We start from the raw sequence: 15,855 nt of genomic DNA, 5'->3' as shown, positions 1-15,855 counted from the left end.
AAGAGTCACAAGGATGGGTTTATTACACTGCATACGTCCTTGACCTGAAAACACACAAATAACTGCAGATAAATGCCCCATAGCGCTTTCTGGTGGCGTTTTGCTCTGGTTATTTGCTCTATACCTCTTGATGGACGGGACCGCGTGGAGGGTTCCCAATTTGGGGTGCAGGGAGCCCCACGGGCACAGAGGGGCGGCCCCCAAACAAATTTACTGTTACCTTTTCAGCTAGAGTTATCTTAAAACGTTTCTGAGTGTTTTGTACAGATATGATTTTTTCCACCTTCAGTGGGACTACTGTGCTCGCATAAGGGTGCAGCTAGGATTTCTGGTGCCCACATGATTAGCCTTGGCAAACAGATCCTAATGGAACTTTCTGGCCCCCTCTTGTTGTAGTCTCTATAATCTTCACCACCACCCTTCCCACCAGTGAAGGATGCCTAACCCTAACTCGCTAGCACTGTGGCTGTGGGGGAATAAAAACTCACATGAGTATGATGGTGGTTTAAAGAATGTCTCTTTCTACAGCCAGTGTCCGTACTGAAGGTGCAGATGCCATTGAAAAATGGGGATTTTTAACTGCTCTCATTTACACATATGCTTCCTGATAGAGTGGACCTTTGGGAACTGGTGCTGACAGGATGCTAGTGCAGCAGAACCATTTCTGAACTAGCTCATATTTAACACACAGAAATTGTAGAGCTGTATTTGACGTTGGGCGACATCTAGTGGACTTGGTCTATATCAACAGGTTTGCATTAATGATCACACTCACAACACCACTAATAAAACATTGCTTCATATATTTCACAACATAGAACAAATACAATAAAATACATCAACAGACTCAGTGCAACATCAAGCTGTAATAAATATGCATTCCTTTAAATCTTAAATCTCCAAAATGGTGTTAATAAATAACACTCAAATAAATTCTCTCAGACAATTACAGTAAATACTTTTGAGTTGTGAGGATACAAAGTTCAAAAGTTGCCAAAAAGGACACAAAAGTTCATCAAAGACCTAAATTTGAATTGACCTGAAGGACTGGCCTCCCACAGCCAGTGTGACAAGCCATCATTTTGTACAGTCAAGAACAGTCCTGCATGTGCAGTAGGTGTGGCAAACTCTTATTAAATAACATTTCATGATAAACTCTGGAAACAAAACTGAAGAACAGAACAGACAAATTATCTCACAAAAACTTCCCTCAGGAACACATTCACAGATGAATATTGTGATATGGTTTCTAACAAAATAACACTGACCTGCAACCGGGGCAGATGCCTAGTAAACCTAAATGGAAGGCAGGTAAGCAAGTGATATATTCTTTAAGGCGCAATTTAATAGAGAATGAAATTCACTCTGTTTAATTCATATGTATTTGTTATTTATGTATTAAATTAATTGAGAGAAAACTAATGCACCAGAATACTATATTAAAATCCACCAATCAACTTTCCTAATGAAACTGACTTATGTATTAAGTAAATGTGGCTATCCAAGCAATGGCTTGAGAGACATAATATGATGCAAGACAGATTTGATGAAAGGAGAAGATATTTGGGATGTTTTTTTTGTGCAATTTTCATTTCGTATACAGCCTCTGATATTGTGGAAAAGTCTGCCAAGCCTCACTGGCTTCATAGATGCAAAACTGACTTATGGTCGCTTTGTCTTGTCATTAAAAGGGCCCGGCTATAGATCCTGGTGGAGGTCACTGTGTGGGAGAGGTTGGTAATGCTCCTCCATGCCTGACTTAGCTCGATGCCTTTGTGCAACTAGTCTCTGGTAGCGGGCCTGCTGCTGGTGGTCTGGGTCCACATTTACCCAGCTGTTGGCCACCCACTTTACCCCACGCCTGACTGGGCAGTCGCCGTGCAGGGAATACTCATCTAGCTCACCCATCCAACCTAGGGAAGGCAGGAGAGAAGAGATGAACAAATTCAGATAAATGTCAACAACAAGCCCTAATAAACTCAGCTTCTGTCTCTGTTACAATGAATCCAAAATGTTGTCATTGTGCTGTCGAGTGAGATATTGTCACTGTTGTAATGACCATATACGTCTCCACAGTTTTAATCTCATGGTATAGCTGTCGTATGTTGTTGCTTTATTAGGTACTTCAATAAGCTAGATTTGAAGATTGTTGAAATGGGTTATCCTTGCTCATAGGAGTCACCCACTCACCCAGTCTATAAAGCAGGGCCGCTCTCCCTGAATCCAATCAGATGATCATTTCAGTACAAGAGGTTGATAGTCACAACAGATTGAATGAGTTGAGTTACAGAAAAAAACAAAAAACAATCAAGAGTGGAGAGAGAAGATGAAAATGGAGAGGAATATTTTGTTCCCCCACAGGCTCTCATCATACAGGAAATCTTTCCTGCCCAAAGCAATAATTCTACACCTCACCTCTGTCTAAAAGAGAACATTTTTATATATATATATATAAATAAATAAGCGGCTGGATAGCTCAAGTGGTAGGCCACGGGACATTCACGGGGGAACAAGGGTTCGAATCCCCCTCGGAGCGCAATGAGCAATGACCCATCATCCAATGTTAGGCAAGACCCTTCACGCTGCTGCCTACCTCATGATGATGATGAGTGACGATGAAATACATGACATGCCGGCTCAGACGTCGCCCGGCCAAACAAGGTCTGCGTCAGGTGTTGGGGAACCAGGGCATCGAGACGACAAATGGGCTACTGGAACTACTGGAGATGGGCGAGATGCGATAATAAGGCTCTGTTGGAATGCTACTACTCCAGTAACCCTAGTCAGAGGGGTTACATGCACAGGATGTGGGATGAATGGTTACTTCGAAACCCACAATCAAGGCTTACGGCGAAGCAACTAGTAGCTCAGTGTTCCAACATCCACAAGCGGCAACCGCTATCACAACTTGAGATTGACAAGGTACAACACAAATGCTACGGCAAGGGGGAGCCACCAACAACCAGCAGCTCCCCAACCAGAGATTGGGTACGAAGCCCCAAGAGAAATCACGCTGAACGAGGCAGCGACTGACCTGAAAGATAAGATCATGGCGAGGATGAATACAAGGCAACCCCGACGCCAACTACAATGGCTAAGTGAAGTACCATCAGAAAGTCTCCTAGAAGATGTGAATGCAGCATTGAGAGCAATCCCTACCACAACCATCACTGAACTCAGCAGCAGTGATCCTAGAGATGCTTGGCTACAAGAGCAACCATGGGAGCCATGAGAGACAATACCCACCATGGAAACGAAGGTTGGAGGCAAAAATCAAGGAGGCCCGGGGAGAAGTGAGCCAACTGACAGAGGCTGAGAGAGGTGCAATGAGAAAGCAAGTACCCAAGAAGTACAACCAGATGCCGATACCTGAAGCACTCAAAACTGCCAAACAAAGGCTCCAAGCCTTGGCCAGCCGCCTAAAGAGATACACGAGAGATAATGAAGCCAGAAGAATAAACTGGCTGTTCGCAACTCAACCTGCGAAAGTGTACACTCAATGGCAGGGTAATAACAGCAGAGCAGACCCACCAAGGCTGGAAACGGAGCAGTACTGGAAAAGTATATGGGAGAGGGAGGCATCACACCACAGCAACAGACATCCAAGAAAGTGAGCGTGAGAGCCACTATCCAGGATGAAACATCCAAAATCCACAAGTACATCCAAGATAAGGCCCCAACAGATGACATGCTCAGGGAATGTCTCAGGCAATGGGGAACAGAGGAAGACGTGCTGGAGGAAGGACCATCATGGGAGGACACATGATGTACCACGGGATGTACCACCGGAACATAACTGAAGTGGCTGATATCAAGAAGTCCTACCAATGGCTAGAGCGGGCTGGATTGAAGGACAGCACAGAGGCCCTCATCATGGCTGCACAGGAGCAGGCCCTGAGCACCAGAGCAATAGAGGCCCAGATCTACCACACCAGACAAGACCCAAGGTGTAGGCTGTGCAAAGAGGCCCCTGAGACAATCCAGCACATAACTGCAGGGTGTAAGATGCTGGCAGGAAAAGCATACATGGAGCGCCATAACCAAGTAGCTGGCATAGTGTACAGGAACATCTGCACTGAGTATGGACTGGAAACCCAGAGGTCAAAGTGGGAAACACCTCCAAAGGTGGTAGAGAATGACCGAGCCAAGATCCTGTGGGACTTCCAGATCCAGACTGACAGAATGATAATGGCGAACCAGCCTGACATTGTGGTGGTTGACAAACAGCAGGGGAAAGCCGTTGTGGTTGACGTGGCAATACCAAGTGATGGCAACATCAGGAAAAAGGAACATGAGAAATTAGAGAAGTACCAAGGGCTCAGAGAAGAGCTGGAAAAGGCCTGGAAGGTGAAGGCAACAGTGGTACCCGTGGTCATCGGAGCACTCGGGGCAGTGACCCCCAAACTGGAGAAGTGGCTACAGCAGATCCCTGGAAGAACACCAGACATCTCGGTCCAGAAGAGTGCAGTACTGGGAACAGCAAAGATACTGCGCAGAACCCTCAAGCTCCCAGGCCTCTGGTAGAGGACCCGAGCTCGAAGGACGAGACCACCCGCGGAGGGTGATGGGCAAAGTTTTTTTATTAAATAATTAATTTTGTTGTGTTTATTTTTCTATTGATATATTTTTCTCTCTTCTAGTGTTAACATGTACATTTATTGTGTATTTACTGTTGCCGTGCAATGCCTGAATAACCCGCTGCTGTAACACAAACATTTCCCAATTTGGGATCAATAAAGTACATCTATCTATCTATATATTATCATCATCTGCCATTATGTATCAGTATCAGCTGATACTGGCAAACTTTTTTTCCCCTACCAACATTTTAAAACAAATTCTGAAAAAGATCATTGTTTACATAATTTGTGCGGGTGATACATTTTGGTATCAAACAGAGAACATAACTAAAAGATCCGGTATGTAGGATTTAGTGGCATCTAGTAGTGAAATTGCAGTTTGCAACCATTTGAATACTGCTCGCATCACCCTCCCCTTCCAAGTGTGTAGGAGAAACACAGTGCAACATGGAGACCTCTGTGGAAAGGGACCCGCTCCCTCTGCAGATAAAAATGGCTTATTCTAAGTTAACAAAAACACAACGATTTTTATTTTTAGGTGATACACTAATTAAAACATACATAAATATTATATTCCATTTCTGCCGATAGTTCCTCCTAAATGTTACACACTGGACCTTTAAATGTGATAAGTTTTCACTTCTGTAAGGTGACAATCCACAAGCTAGTCTAAAGGCTAGTGACATTGGGTTTGATGTACATTGCTTCCTACAATAGTAGGACCCAAATCAACATACTGGAGCTCACTGGATATGTGTGTGCAAATGATACTGCTAAAGCATTCTGTTCTTACCTCTGCCATCAGAAAGATGGTTGTACCAGAGGAGAGCTGTCCCAGCAGAAGGATTCATTCTCAGGTTCCCTCTGCCACATGTTTCCTGGGTGTCTGTCAAATCAACTCCATCCTGAACTAGTGCCTAGGACACACAAAACTGTAAACAACTTGTGTCTAGTTGGTTATTGTGGCACACTGTGTTCATTTAGGTGTCAGATTCCTTGTCATGGGTCAGCATTGGCTGTGTGTTATCAGCAGCATTCAGATCATGTACAGTTATCATCATTTCACAGTGGCAAAAAGAAATGAGGCTTTGCTGGTTTATGACTGTGGGTTGTGAAAGTACACTCACCTGCTCTTCATAGGTACGGTTGTCTGCCACAGGAAAGGTGGTCTCACCACCTTCCTCTACAGAGCTGAGGAAGAATAATATGGTAAGATACCTGGGAAAAAACAAGGAAAGAAGCAACAAATACAGATAATTGTGAATGTCTCCCCATACACAAAAATTATTCTGTTTTATGCACCAGCACTTTGAATAACAGCAATAACAGTAGTTTGGCAATAAAATTATATTTTGAAGGTAATCATTTTGGGAAGCAGGTGAGAAAACAAGACAGATCATGAAACAACTCACTATGAGAATGTTTTAAAAAAAAAATCAAAGCTGTGTTTATAAACTAAAACAATTATCCAACCATTAAATCTACAAATAAATAAGCAGAGAAAAATACAATCTACATATTGTATTATGTATTATAAACATGGGTGTAATCAGTCAGAATGGTCAAAAGAAAAGTCAAGCTAATCTGGAGATAATTAAGGTTGTCTGTGAAATGACTTACTACTAAACTACTAAAGTACTTGCAAAGTATCTGAATATAATATAAATAGAAAAAGCATATAATACATACCTGCAAGAGACCTCTGTGAGAGCAGATGTGTTTCCTGCAAGTCGTGTGTGCGCGCAGGTAGTCTCTAAATGAGAAGGGCTGCTATCATGGTGGGCATTACTGAAGTCTCCGTGCTCATAGCGAATCACCTGCAGCGGCTCGCTCAGCTCAACCAATGAAGAAGGCAGACGTGTCAGACTGGTTACTCTGAACAAAAAAGACATAAGAGAGCAAAATAAAAATATTTTATAAAAAGTGTATGGGCTACTACTGTAAGAGCATGACAAAGTGTGTGTGTGTGTAGTTACCTGTTCCTGAGTGTGTGCAGCACATGGTGGGATCCCGGGCCTTGGTAAAGCCACGTATGTTTGCTTCTCTGTTTGAACTGAGTCTGGAGCTTCCTGCTTCGCTGTTGTCCTGGGTGCTGGGACACATCATAAACACGCCTGAAGTCCTCCAAGGTAAGCATCCCTGCCAGGAACACACAAACAATCCTTTAGTAGACTATTTGTATTCCTTCATATAGCTGGGAGCCTGGGACATAAAAGTACAGCTAAAATATAACCTCATAACTATAGATATGAATGACTGAAATTATTAAACCAGTCTTTTAGTTATGTAGTATCACCATTCCATTTCAGTTTTTATTTACTCTTGAACTCCTGGTCAACGTAGCTAACAGTAGGCTATAATCAGATTCCCTTCTCTCTTTTCCTCCATTCCTTTCCTCTTTGTCCAACTGTATGCTGTTACTCTCAGCTGAATGAATGTCTGACCCCCATCAGTTCCCCTTAGAGACCGCGCCCCAGCCGCAACAATAGCTCTGGGGTGCCAGAGAAGAGGTGGCTTGGGGGGGGGTTAATGAAAGAGTGTGGAGGAGGGAATGGTGGTGGTGTGGGGTGGGGATACAGGGGATCCGGGGGAAAATTAAGAAAAGGGGTTGGAGAATAATCAGTTTTTAATGAGATAGGATGAGGCACATCCGGACTGGGATGTGTACAACGCCTGGCACAATGGCATCAGGTCAAAACGGTGTCACCCCTCTTCCGGCCTTGCCACTCACAAAGACTCGCACGCAATCACAGCCACCCGTCAGCTACTTAGTGCCAGTACACAGCCACTGCAGAAACACTCTCACACTCTCTCTCTCTCTCTCACACACATATACACACACACACACAAGATGACAAGTCCAGTAGACTTATTATTTACACATTTGAAATCGACATGCTCATCTTGAACCACTGACTTAAAAAATGTAATGAACAATGAAACTGAATGATGAAAGTCCTATAAAGTTCTCTTTTGGAAGCACAGAAAACAGACGAGGACAAACTTCAACTAGCTGTTAAAAGTGAAAAGTAGCACCTGGACTGGATCTTTGCAAATTTTTTGCGTCTTTGTCTCAAAGAGCTCAATCGGAAAATGTCCTTAAATTGAGAAAGTTACATTTAAAAGCATGGTTAAAAGATGAATTCATGAACCTTTTCCCTTTTAAGTCACATTCAGTTTCTCCTAGTGTCTCACAAATGCATTTTGACAAAATGTATTTGACAAAAAGTCAAATGACAAAAGTCATTTAAATTTGTACTGTAAGTGCCACAAAAATCAACTTAATAGATGCTGTGTTCTAGATTATGAATCAGTCAGAACAGTCATAAATGTACTGACACACACTTGAACAAAAACCACAAAACAACAGGGGCACTGACCTGTTGGGCAGGCTTCCAGACCAGTGAGTATCTGCCGTAAATTGTCTGGGTTCAACCAAGTTCCATCTCGAGAGCGTGAGTGACTCACAATCTGGAGGAGAGATCAGAAGGTTTTTCCCAATTTAAACAAAAAGCGTAACATGTTCTGACAGTTCATCTAATTTTTCATTACTTGGAATAGAATTTTCTGTATCTATTTTCCTCCTACAGCTCTGTGGCATACAGACACAAGATATTTCTCTCTTATCACCTCCTGCTTCTGCAGCAGCCCATCCTGGTTTAGGTCCAACAGACTGAAGACCTCCTCTGTGCTGAGAGAAAGTAGTGGCTGGTTTGACCCCTCTTGTCCCTGGCTGGATGCTGTCGCCTGGCTCTCCATCAGACCCTTGAGCTGAGCCAGCTGCACCACCACACGGCACTCCTCCTCTGACAGGAAGCCAGGGATCTCTTACAGGAACAGGAAAAAGACAAGAGTGGCGAATGTTAGGACACATTGCAGCCTTGGACATGTACGGTTTGATGCTGCCAATACCTTTCAAAGCTCCTAGGGACACATACTCACCCAAATCATCTAATGCACAAAATAAGTTTTTCCATGACAAATTATATGGAGTCTGTGGAGTCTATATTTTCCCCAGGAGAGACTAGAAAAAAATTCAGTCAATTTATTTCAGTTGCTGATTTTTGAAAAGCACAAATTAACTGCAACACAATGGAACCAAATACACAATCACGGAAATTAAAGGTCCAGATTATCATAATACCAGCAGGCCCTCAGTCTACCCAAGATTAGAGTGAGGATACAAGGATATACGATCTATCAAAGAGATTGGCTTGGAGATTCTGGGTTTGTTCACAGATTAACTGTTGTGCATAATTATTCACACATTCACACGTGAAGATTACACATGATGATTGGGTAGCAGTGAAGTCACTAACTGATAAAAAGTAAATAAACTGAAACCTTTTCTTTTCAATTGCAGATTCACACCAGTATTATAGTTATTGATGTCTGTGCCATCACTTCATTTTAAAATGACTCAAGTGTGAAAATTCCCAGTCACAACCTCCGCACACACACGTCAAATGAAACTTTACTGCACACCTGAGGTGGTGGGTGAGTGAGTGATTGACTTTTAAGTTGATTAGAAGATCTCTGTTGACAGTGCTGGCTTGATCTGTCAGACTAAATGGATTACTTTAGATTGCCTAACAAAAGCTTTCAGTGTGAAGGGGCAATTTTGAGATAGTTTGATCAGTGTATGCTAATATTAGTATGATTAGGATGTGTGACACTTTCTCATTGAAACACAGACTCATAACAAGCAAATTATGTGTTCAGAAAATAAAGATCATGCAAATGCTAAATTAATTTACATTTTGTAATAACCAAGACTACAGGAACAAAGAGTTTATACCTTTCTTTCTTGCATGTTTTAGTAGGTGTTTAAGCACAGGAACTCTTTAGTGACAGTATACATACACTGTGTATATAATGAGTACAAGCTATTCCCCTCTGTCACTCCCCTGTGAGCCATTTGTGGTATAGCCTATCCCACGGGCAGATTTAATGAATGACGACACTGGACTTCTCCCAGAGGAGGGTGGAAACAGGCAGGCTTCTGGGAGTCAGTAATTGCTAATATTAATTAGTACAAAGCAGTAAAATAATCATTTACACCTACTATACTTATTAGTAATGTTATCCAAGCCACCCCACATCAAAACAGTCAATCTCTTTTCTCCATTTTGGTCCTGGGTTTCCTAGAAAATTTGTTACACCAGCAAAAAGTCCTATTTCATGTATTCTATTAGATACATTTATTGAACTTATTCAGATCTCAGTGTGAAGGCACAAATTACTGTTTCATGGTTCCCCTCCTGTTCTCTTCCAGCAATCCATCCATGTCTGTCAGTCATTTCCCCTCTTAATAAGGCTTCCGGCAGGTTGGCTGTCTGTACAGTAGAGACCTTGTTTGTCACCCGTGTCTTTTACACTGTACCCACTTGGTTAATCCCTTTTGTCCAGCCAAACCTCATTAATCTGGATAACTGATATGAATGAAGGGGGACCAAGCCTTCCTCTTCTCCCTCCCACCACCGTCTCTTTCTCCCCCGGAAAGGAAGTGACCTGCTTGTCTGAACAGGAATCAGGCCATGGCTACACAGCAGGATGACACCAATTTTGGTTGTGTCCTACGCACATGTTCACACACAAATGCACAAGCAGTGCGCACAAGAGCTGCAACTACTGATTACTTTCAGTATTGATTAATCTGCTGGTTATTTTCTCGATTCTTCATCTGGTCTGTAAAACATCAGAAAATAGTGGAAAATCCCCATCACAGTGTCCCAGAGTCCAAGGTGATGTCTTTTAATGGTATCCTTACAACTCATGAATAATAAGTATTAAGTATCCATAAAAGCATCCAAGATTTCCCTGTTAGCAGCAGGGGTGGAAAGAAAAGTAGCGCAAAAAGCAAAGAGGTCAGGGCAGGACAGGGTAGTTAGGTGTGGGTTGGAATAAAATGCGAGATGGAAGGGGTGGAGGAGTTTCACTACATGAGGGCCAGTCTGTTTCTCAATTCAAGCTGCGGGGATGGAAATGGCAGAAAGCCAAAAGTATCCAAATGCCAAATCATCCACTTTACTAATCTTGAGCTCTGTCAAACACACTTAAATCTGCTCATAAATGCAAGTGGATTCACATCTTTAATAACACTTTAATGTGTGCCCCCAACCCTTCTTCCTATTGTTCTCTACACCTCCCCTTACCCCTTGCTATGCAAATGTAATCACCGCCCACTATAAATACACCTATTCTGCCATCCTCTCTTGCACTGTGACACAGGGGTCTTCACTCACTCAAGAGACACACTTCAGGATTGCTCCTCCTTTCCAACTTCTGTCCCAGGATGGCTGCAGCGCTCTGCTCTCATTTTATCTCCAGAAAGTCCTCCCATTCGGCCTACCTACTATTTCTCCTTCTGCTTGCTGGGCCCAGCAGCACAATAGCACTTGGTCCTGGTAGAGGAAGGGAAGGGCTGGAAGGACGAGCAAGAGCTGAGGACAGGGTTAGATCTGGAGTAAAGGACAAAGGCGGGGACAGGGCAAGTATTGAGGTCAACACTGAAACTGGATTTGGAGATACTCGTGTTTCTAGACCAGGAGCTGCAGCAGAAGATGATGGTGAAGTGTGGGGGGACCCTGATACTACTACTGGCTTCAGGTCCATGCTTTCTATAGGTGAAAGTGGACTGTGGGAGCCCCGCAGTTCCTCTCGCTGTGTCCCTATCCCGTCAGGCATGGCCTTGTGCCAAAACATCGGTTATGACACCATGAGGATGCCCAACCTGCTGGGCCATGAGTCTCCAGCTGAGGCTGTACAGCAGAGTGCCAGCTGGTTGCCACTACTTGCCAGAGAGTGCCACCCTGATGCCCGCATCTTCCTCTGCTCTCTATTTGCACCAATCTGCCTTGACAGGTAAGTTAACACAAAAAAAGCTTTTTTCTGTGAACATATACTTGTCAACCTTTTCAAGTCACAATTTGACTTTTTGTAGGAATTGTGATTCACAGAACAGCTGCTCACAAGTTTTTGTTTAGAAATGTACTTGATATTGTAGCAGTGTGGTAGCCAGGGTCCCAGTATAAAACCACCATTACAGTAACCTGAGAATGACTGGTAATGGCCGTTTTTATTAATATTAAAGAAATGATTTCGATTTTAGATTAATGAAAAAGTTACACAGGAGCAGGGTCATCAAGCGTTAACACCTTTTAAAAGCTATGCAAATTGGTGCTGGTATTGAGGAAAGGCTCCGGTTTCACACAGAAACCAAGCCATCAAAGCACTATAATCTCTTTTTTATCACATTAGCACCCACCCACTTTAGAAACAGAAAAACAAGCAAACAAATGTGTCTAATCCAGTCTTGTTTGTTCCCCACCACTACACTATTGATTCAAATCCCTTCATCTATTCGATGCTACCCACGTTCCCTCTCCATCTCTTCTTTATCAGGTTTATATCACCCTGCAGGAGTTTGTGCGAATCTGTACGGGACAGCTGTGCACCAATCATGAGTTGTTATGGCTACCCCTGGCCAGAAATTCTGCGCTGTGACCAGTATCCTGCAGACCATCTCATGTGTATCTCCTCTATCACCAACAGCACTCTTCACACAGGGGGGCGTAGAGGTAAGAAACTGACTACATAGACACATATGCTTGAGGTGACGTCATTCAACAAACGATTTAATTAGTGGTTTGGCAATTTCAGTGCCCCAGGCAAGCTGCCGGGATTGTGAGCTGGAAGAGGCATCTTCTTCAAAAGATACACTGGAGACCTTTTGTAGGAGTGATTTTGGTGAGTATCAGTATTCTTCCAGCTCTTCTCTCCTGTCTGGTCCTATCCTTGATTATATGTTTTTATAAGTTTTTCATTAATTCTGGAAAATGAATAGACAAGAGCACACTGCTCCTTATGAAGTTGATGCCAATCATGCTTTCTGTTTATCTGCTTTCTTCCCAGTTGTGAAACTGCGTCTAACACGGCTCAAGTACAGTCCAGTAAGCCTGTCTCAGTTCTCATTGGCTGCAAAACTTGACGTTCTGAAACATGGACCCCTGTTAGGTGGGCAGATCCGCTCCCGCATCGAACTGTGGCTGGAGAGGGATGCCACCTGCGTAAGAAACATGACACGGCACCACCAACGAGGCGGGACCTTCCTGGTGACAGGCACAGTGCAGGGGGAGCGCCTGGTGGTCAATAAGGCTTACGCCTGGCAAAGACGAGACAAGAACCTGATGGCAGCTGCGCGCAAATGGAAACATCACAGATGCAGGAGCTAGGATTATGTGCTAGGTTAGAAAATCCAAAAGAACTGACATGTGAAACAAGCATTAAATAGCTATGCATAGGGAAAGGATAGACATAGCATTTAGAATTTGACTAAATAACAACAACTGTAAATTATGCTCGGTATAGTCTTTTCAAATCATGTCCAAATTTCTGTGGTTATGGAAGAAATAACATGCAGTCAGGTGGTCACAAATGAGCTCATAAAGAACCAACACTGTGTCTCTCAGGCAGTGGGGGTCAAAGAAATAAAAGATCTTTAATAGAAAATGTACATATCTGTGAATTTTAAGTAAAAATCGCTGGTCTATATTTGTATGGCTTTGAAAAAAATTAAATGTTGTGTTCTAAATCCTGATCAAATGCCATTTATTCATGAATAACAGATCATACTCAAAGAATACAATGCACTTACCGAATAGCAGAGGTTTCAGGCTGATCGTCTTCATCTCATGTGTTCTGTCTGGTGCAAGGGACACCTGCTGAACATGACCCACCTGCAGATGGAGAAGAGACATTATCAAGACACTCACAACATGGGATTTCAAATGCATGGACATTGCTATAGCAGTTGTAAGTCACATTCAATTCTGATGAATTTAAAATGTTTCAGGTTGGGCTGCACTTTAGTGAGTTAATATGGCATACTTCATCGTCCTGAAATTATGCTCGCTTTCTTACCCGTATCCCCTCAATGCGAGGAAGACTGAAACTACTACTATAGTCCTCCACATGTAGCTCTCTTGAAGCTGGGGCAGGATGGGGCAAAGGGGTTCCACTCTCGCTAACTGATGCTGAGGTGGCCCCGTCTCCACTGACAAGATCCCCGGGGCCGTTGTTGTAGTGCACGTAGAGCAGCAGGCCAATAACATTCAGGATATACACATGGAAGAAGACCATGACCACAACGAAATAAGCCCGAGAGCAGATACTACTTCTCTGGACGTGCAGTCGAGTGGAGCGAAAAGGGGGATTGCGGGGCAATGATAATGGTTTGTCGCTGTCGTCGTATTCTTCCTGCTCCATTAAATCTTCTAAAGCGTCTTCCATTTTCGCACCACACGATCGGAAATCAATTGCAATGGAAAGCTGGAGATATCTTTTAGCTTACTGGGTAACGTTACTGCCAATGTCTACCACTTTACGTCTGCCTGATAACGTTAGGAAACCTAGCTAGCTACGGGGCAAACCCCACTGCAAACCCCTGGCTGTTCCGACAGAAATCGACGCCGTCGTCTCTGCTGCTTTTACCCAAAGAAACAGGGCTGCTCCGAGCGAAAAAGCAGGTAAGCAGACAGTCTTTTACCTTGATAAATAAATGTGTCATCATTAACTGAAGCCCCTTAATCCCGTGTTAGCTAACTGGCTGGTGCGCTGCCCCTGACAACCTGCCTAACAACAAGAAGGGCAAGCTAACGACTGCAGAGCAGCCGCCGTTTCACATCCCACAGTAAACCGTTAGCGACCTCTAACGGTCAATACCAGAGCAAAACAATGGTCTGTCTGTGGTCTGGACCACTGACTGACTTTTTGACATACACAGAAGAAGTGGAATAAGTACTCACACCTTTTACTTAAGTAAAAGTACCAATTCAGCAATGTAAATATACTCTACTACAAGGAAAAGTTCTGCATTAAAATCTGACTGCAGAGGTAGGCTTAGGCCTATTATCTGGTAGCTAGTAGCTGTCAAAAATGAAGGGGAGTAACATTACAATATGCTTGCCTTGAAATATAGTGGAAAAGTAGCAACAATTGAAATATTTAAGTAAAGTACAAGTAGTCTGCCTCAAATGTGGTATTTTAATAAATATACTTTCCACCACTTCACTGCACAGGAGGTGGCCAAGATTTTAGTCACAAATTCGAATCCCACCGGTGCCATCCCAAACCCCAAAGACATTTTTGACTTCTCATCAAAACATTTTTGTGAATAATTATTATTTTTTCATTCATTCATCATTGTATAACTTCATTTAATTGTTCAGTAGGCTACTCCAACAATTTAGTATTGCACTTCTATAAAGTTGGGGGAATTATAAGACACAGATTTTAAATAGAATCGTCAAAATGGACGCAGCAGAGGCGGAGATGTCTTGATTTTTAGTCTCTAGTATGGGTCAAGCACCAAAAACACTGGATCCTACATTGTCCAAAATGCAACTTGATAGTGTCTTTCATTAGACCGCCCCTGCCTCCTAAATGTCCTCTTCTTTTCAACCCTACACCCCCAGTTTGTGACACAAGCCCTCAGTTAAAAATGTTAAAAATGTTAAACTTCGAGCCTAAACTGAGATAATCCTAATGACATCATCAGAGTAATTTTTTCAGACACTGGAAAGCTAACTTTAAAGCCACAGAAGATATTATATAATTTTTTTACAGGCTGAGTACTTCACATGTAAAATCAGCGGCGTGCTGTTTAATCTCTTAATTATATTTTTATTTAAATACTTTTGGTCTAAAAACAATCATAATGAAAAAAGATATTAATCAAAATCAGCTTTCAAAACCCACCATGTATAATTTTTGTGTGACTGCATAGAATATTAACTTAAAGAGTTTCAGGACTTCTTTGAGAACATATGGTCTAATTGTTAAACAATCTACTAAACCAGCCCAGAGTGACCATGGAGTTGAAGCTATTCTGATACATTCTTAACAAAATTAAACATAGTATGCCTACAAGCTTCAAAAACGCATTTGTTGCATTTCACATGGAATTGCATTCTTTTACATGACTTGCCTTTATTGTGTTGTATTTCTATAGCTACATATGCAGGGACTATAGATGAAACCGGCCCTACATGATTTGCTCCAGTGAATGAATTTGGTTTATGAATGAAAAAATGCTGCTGTTGTTTGAATAAACCGCATGGTGGCGATGAAGACCAGCAGGCAGACATCTCCTCATCAACTGCGTTTGCTGTGTCATCTGTGATTTCCGAGGTAATAGTTGGGGATCCGGCGGTGGGATTTTATTTATTTTATTCCAAAACATTTAAAGCACGTTATGTGAAAATCTTGGCATCAC

General features: G+C 42.6%; 2 protein-coding genes across 4 annotated transcripts; one reads left to right on the top strand and one right to left on the bottom strand.

Moving 5' to 3' along the window:
• Window positions 1-783: 783 nt before the first annotated feature.
• On the bottom strand, window positions 784-13,887 carry LOC122883510 (transmembrane prolyl 4-hydroxylase-like). Of its 2 annotated transcripts, none has more exons than XM_044212290.1 (9): window positions 13,503-13,887; window positions 13,237-13,318; window positions 8,211-8,407; window positions 7,961-8,051; window positions 6,557-6,719; window positions 6,270-6,455; window positions 5,708-5,798; window positions 5,374-5,497; window positions 784-1,913 (listed from the first exon to the last, which is right to left on the bottom strand). In XM_044212290.1, exons 1-9 carry the CDS (start codon window positions 13,869-13,871, stop codon window positions 1,699-1,701), a joined length of 1,518 nt encoding a protein of 505 aa, XP_044068225.1. In that variant the 5' UTR covers window positions 13,872-13,887; the 3' UTR covers window positions 784-1,698. The 2 variants fall into 2 exon arrangements, with proteins under 2 accessions (XP_044068225.1, XP_044068226.1); XM_044212291.1 differs by having other exon boundaries at window positions 5,708-5,771.
• LOC122883512 (secreted frizzled-related protein 5) lies at window positions 8,416-13,227 on the top strand. 2 transcript variants are annotated; one of them, XM_044212293.1, is made up of 4 exons: window positions 8,416-11,444; window positions 12,003-12,160; window positions 12,243-12,329; window positions 12,495-13,227. In XM_044212293.1, the coding sequence occupies exons 1-4, from the start codon at window positions 10,876-10,878 to the stop codon at window positions 12,812-12,814; spliced, it is 1,134 nt and encodes a 377-aa protein (XP_044068228.1). In that variant the 5' UTR covers window positions 8,416-10,875; the 3' UTR covers window positions 12,815-13,227. The 2 variants fall into 2 exon arrangements, with proteins under 2 accessions (XP_044068228.1, XP_044068227.1); XM_044212292.1 differs by having other exon boundaries at window positions 8,418-11,444; window positions 11,985-12,160; window positions 12,495-13,226.
• Window positions 13,888-15,855: the final 1,968 nt, after the last annotated feature.

This window comes from Siniperca chuatsi, linkage group LG10 (genome assembly GCF_020085105.1).
Source record: "Siniperca chuatsi isolate FFG_IHB_CAS linkage group LG10, ASM2008510v1, whole genome shotgun sequence".
Lineage (NCBI taxonomy): Eukaryota > Metazoa > Chordata > Actinopteri > Centrarchiformes > Sinipercidae > Siniperca > Siniperca chuatsi.
Note: the sequence above shows the minus strand (reverse complement) of the source record. Positions and strands in the feature narration are given on the sequence as shown.

Excerpts from the sequence above, each read along its gene's own strand:
- LOC122883512 (XM_044212292.1), top strand. The coding sequence starts at position 10,876 with ATGGCTGCAGCGCTCTGCTCTCATTTTATCTCCAGAAAGTCCTCCCAT. Across the intron at positions 12,161-12,242 it reads TCACACAGGGGGGCGTAGAG|TGCCCCAGGCAAGCTGCCGG; the intron begins GTAAGAAACTGA and ends TGGCAATTTCAG. Across the intron at positions 12,330-12,494 it reads CTTTTGTAGGAGTGATTTTG|TTGTGAAACTGCGTCTAACA; the intron begins GTGAGTATCAGT and ends CTTTCTTCCCAG.
- LOC122883510 (XM_044212290.1), bottom strand. The coding sequence starts at position 13,871 with ATGGAAGACGCTTTAGAAGATTTAATGGAGCAGGAAGAATACGACGAC. Across the intron at positions 13,319-13,502 it reads CTCGCATTGAGGGGATACGG|GTGGGTCATGTTCAGCAGGT; the intron begins GTAAGAAAGCGA and ends CTCCATCTGCAG. Across the intron at positions 8,052-8,210 it reads GGCTGCTGCAGAAGCAGGAG|ATTGTGAGTCACTCACGCTC; the intron begins GTGATAAGAGAG and ends TCTCTCCTCCAG.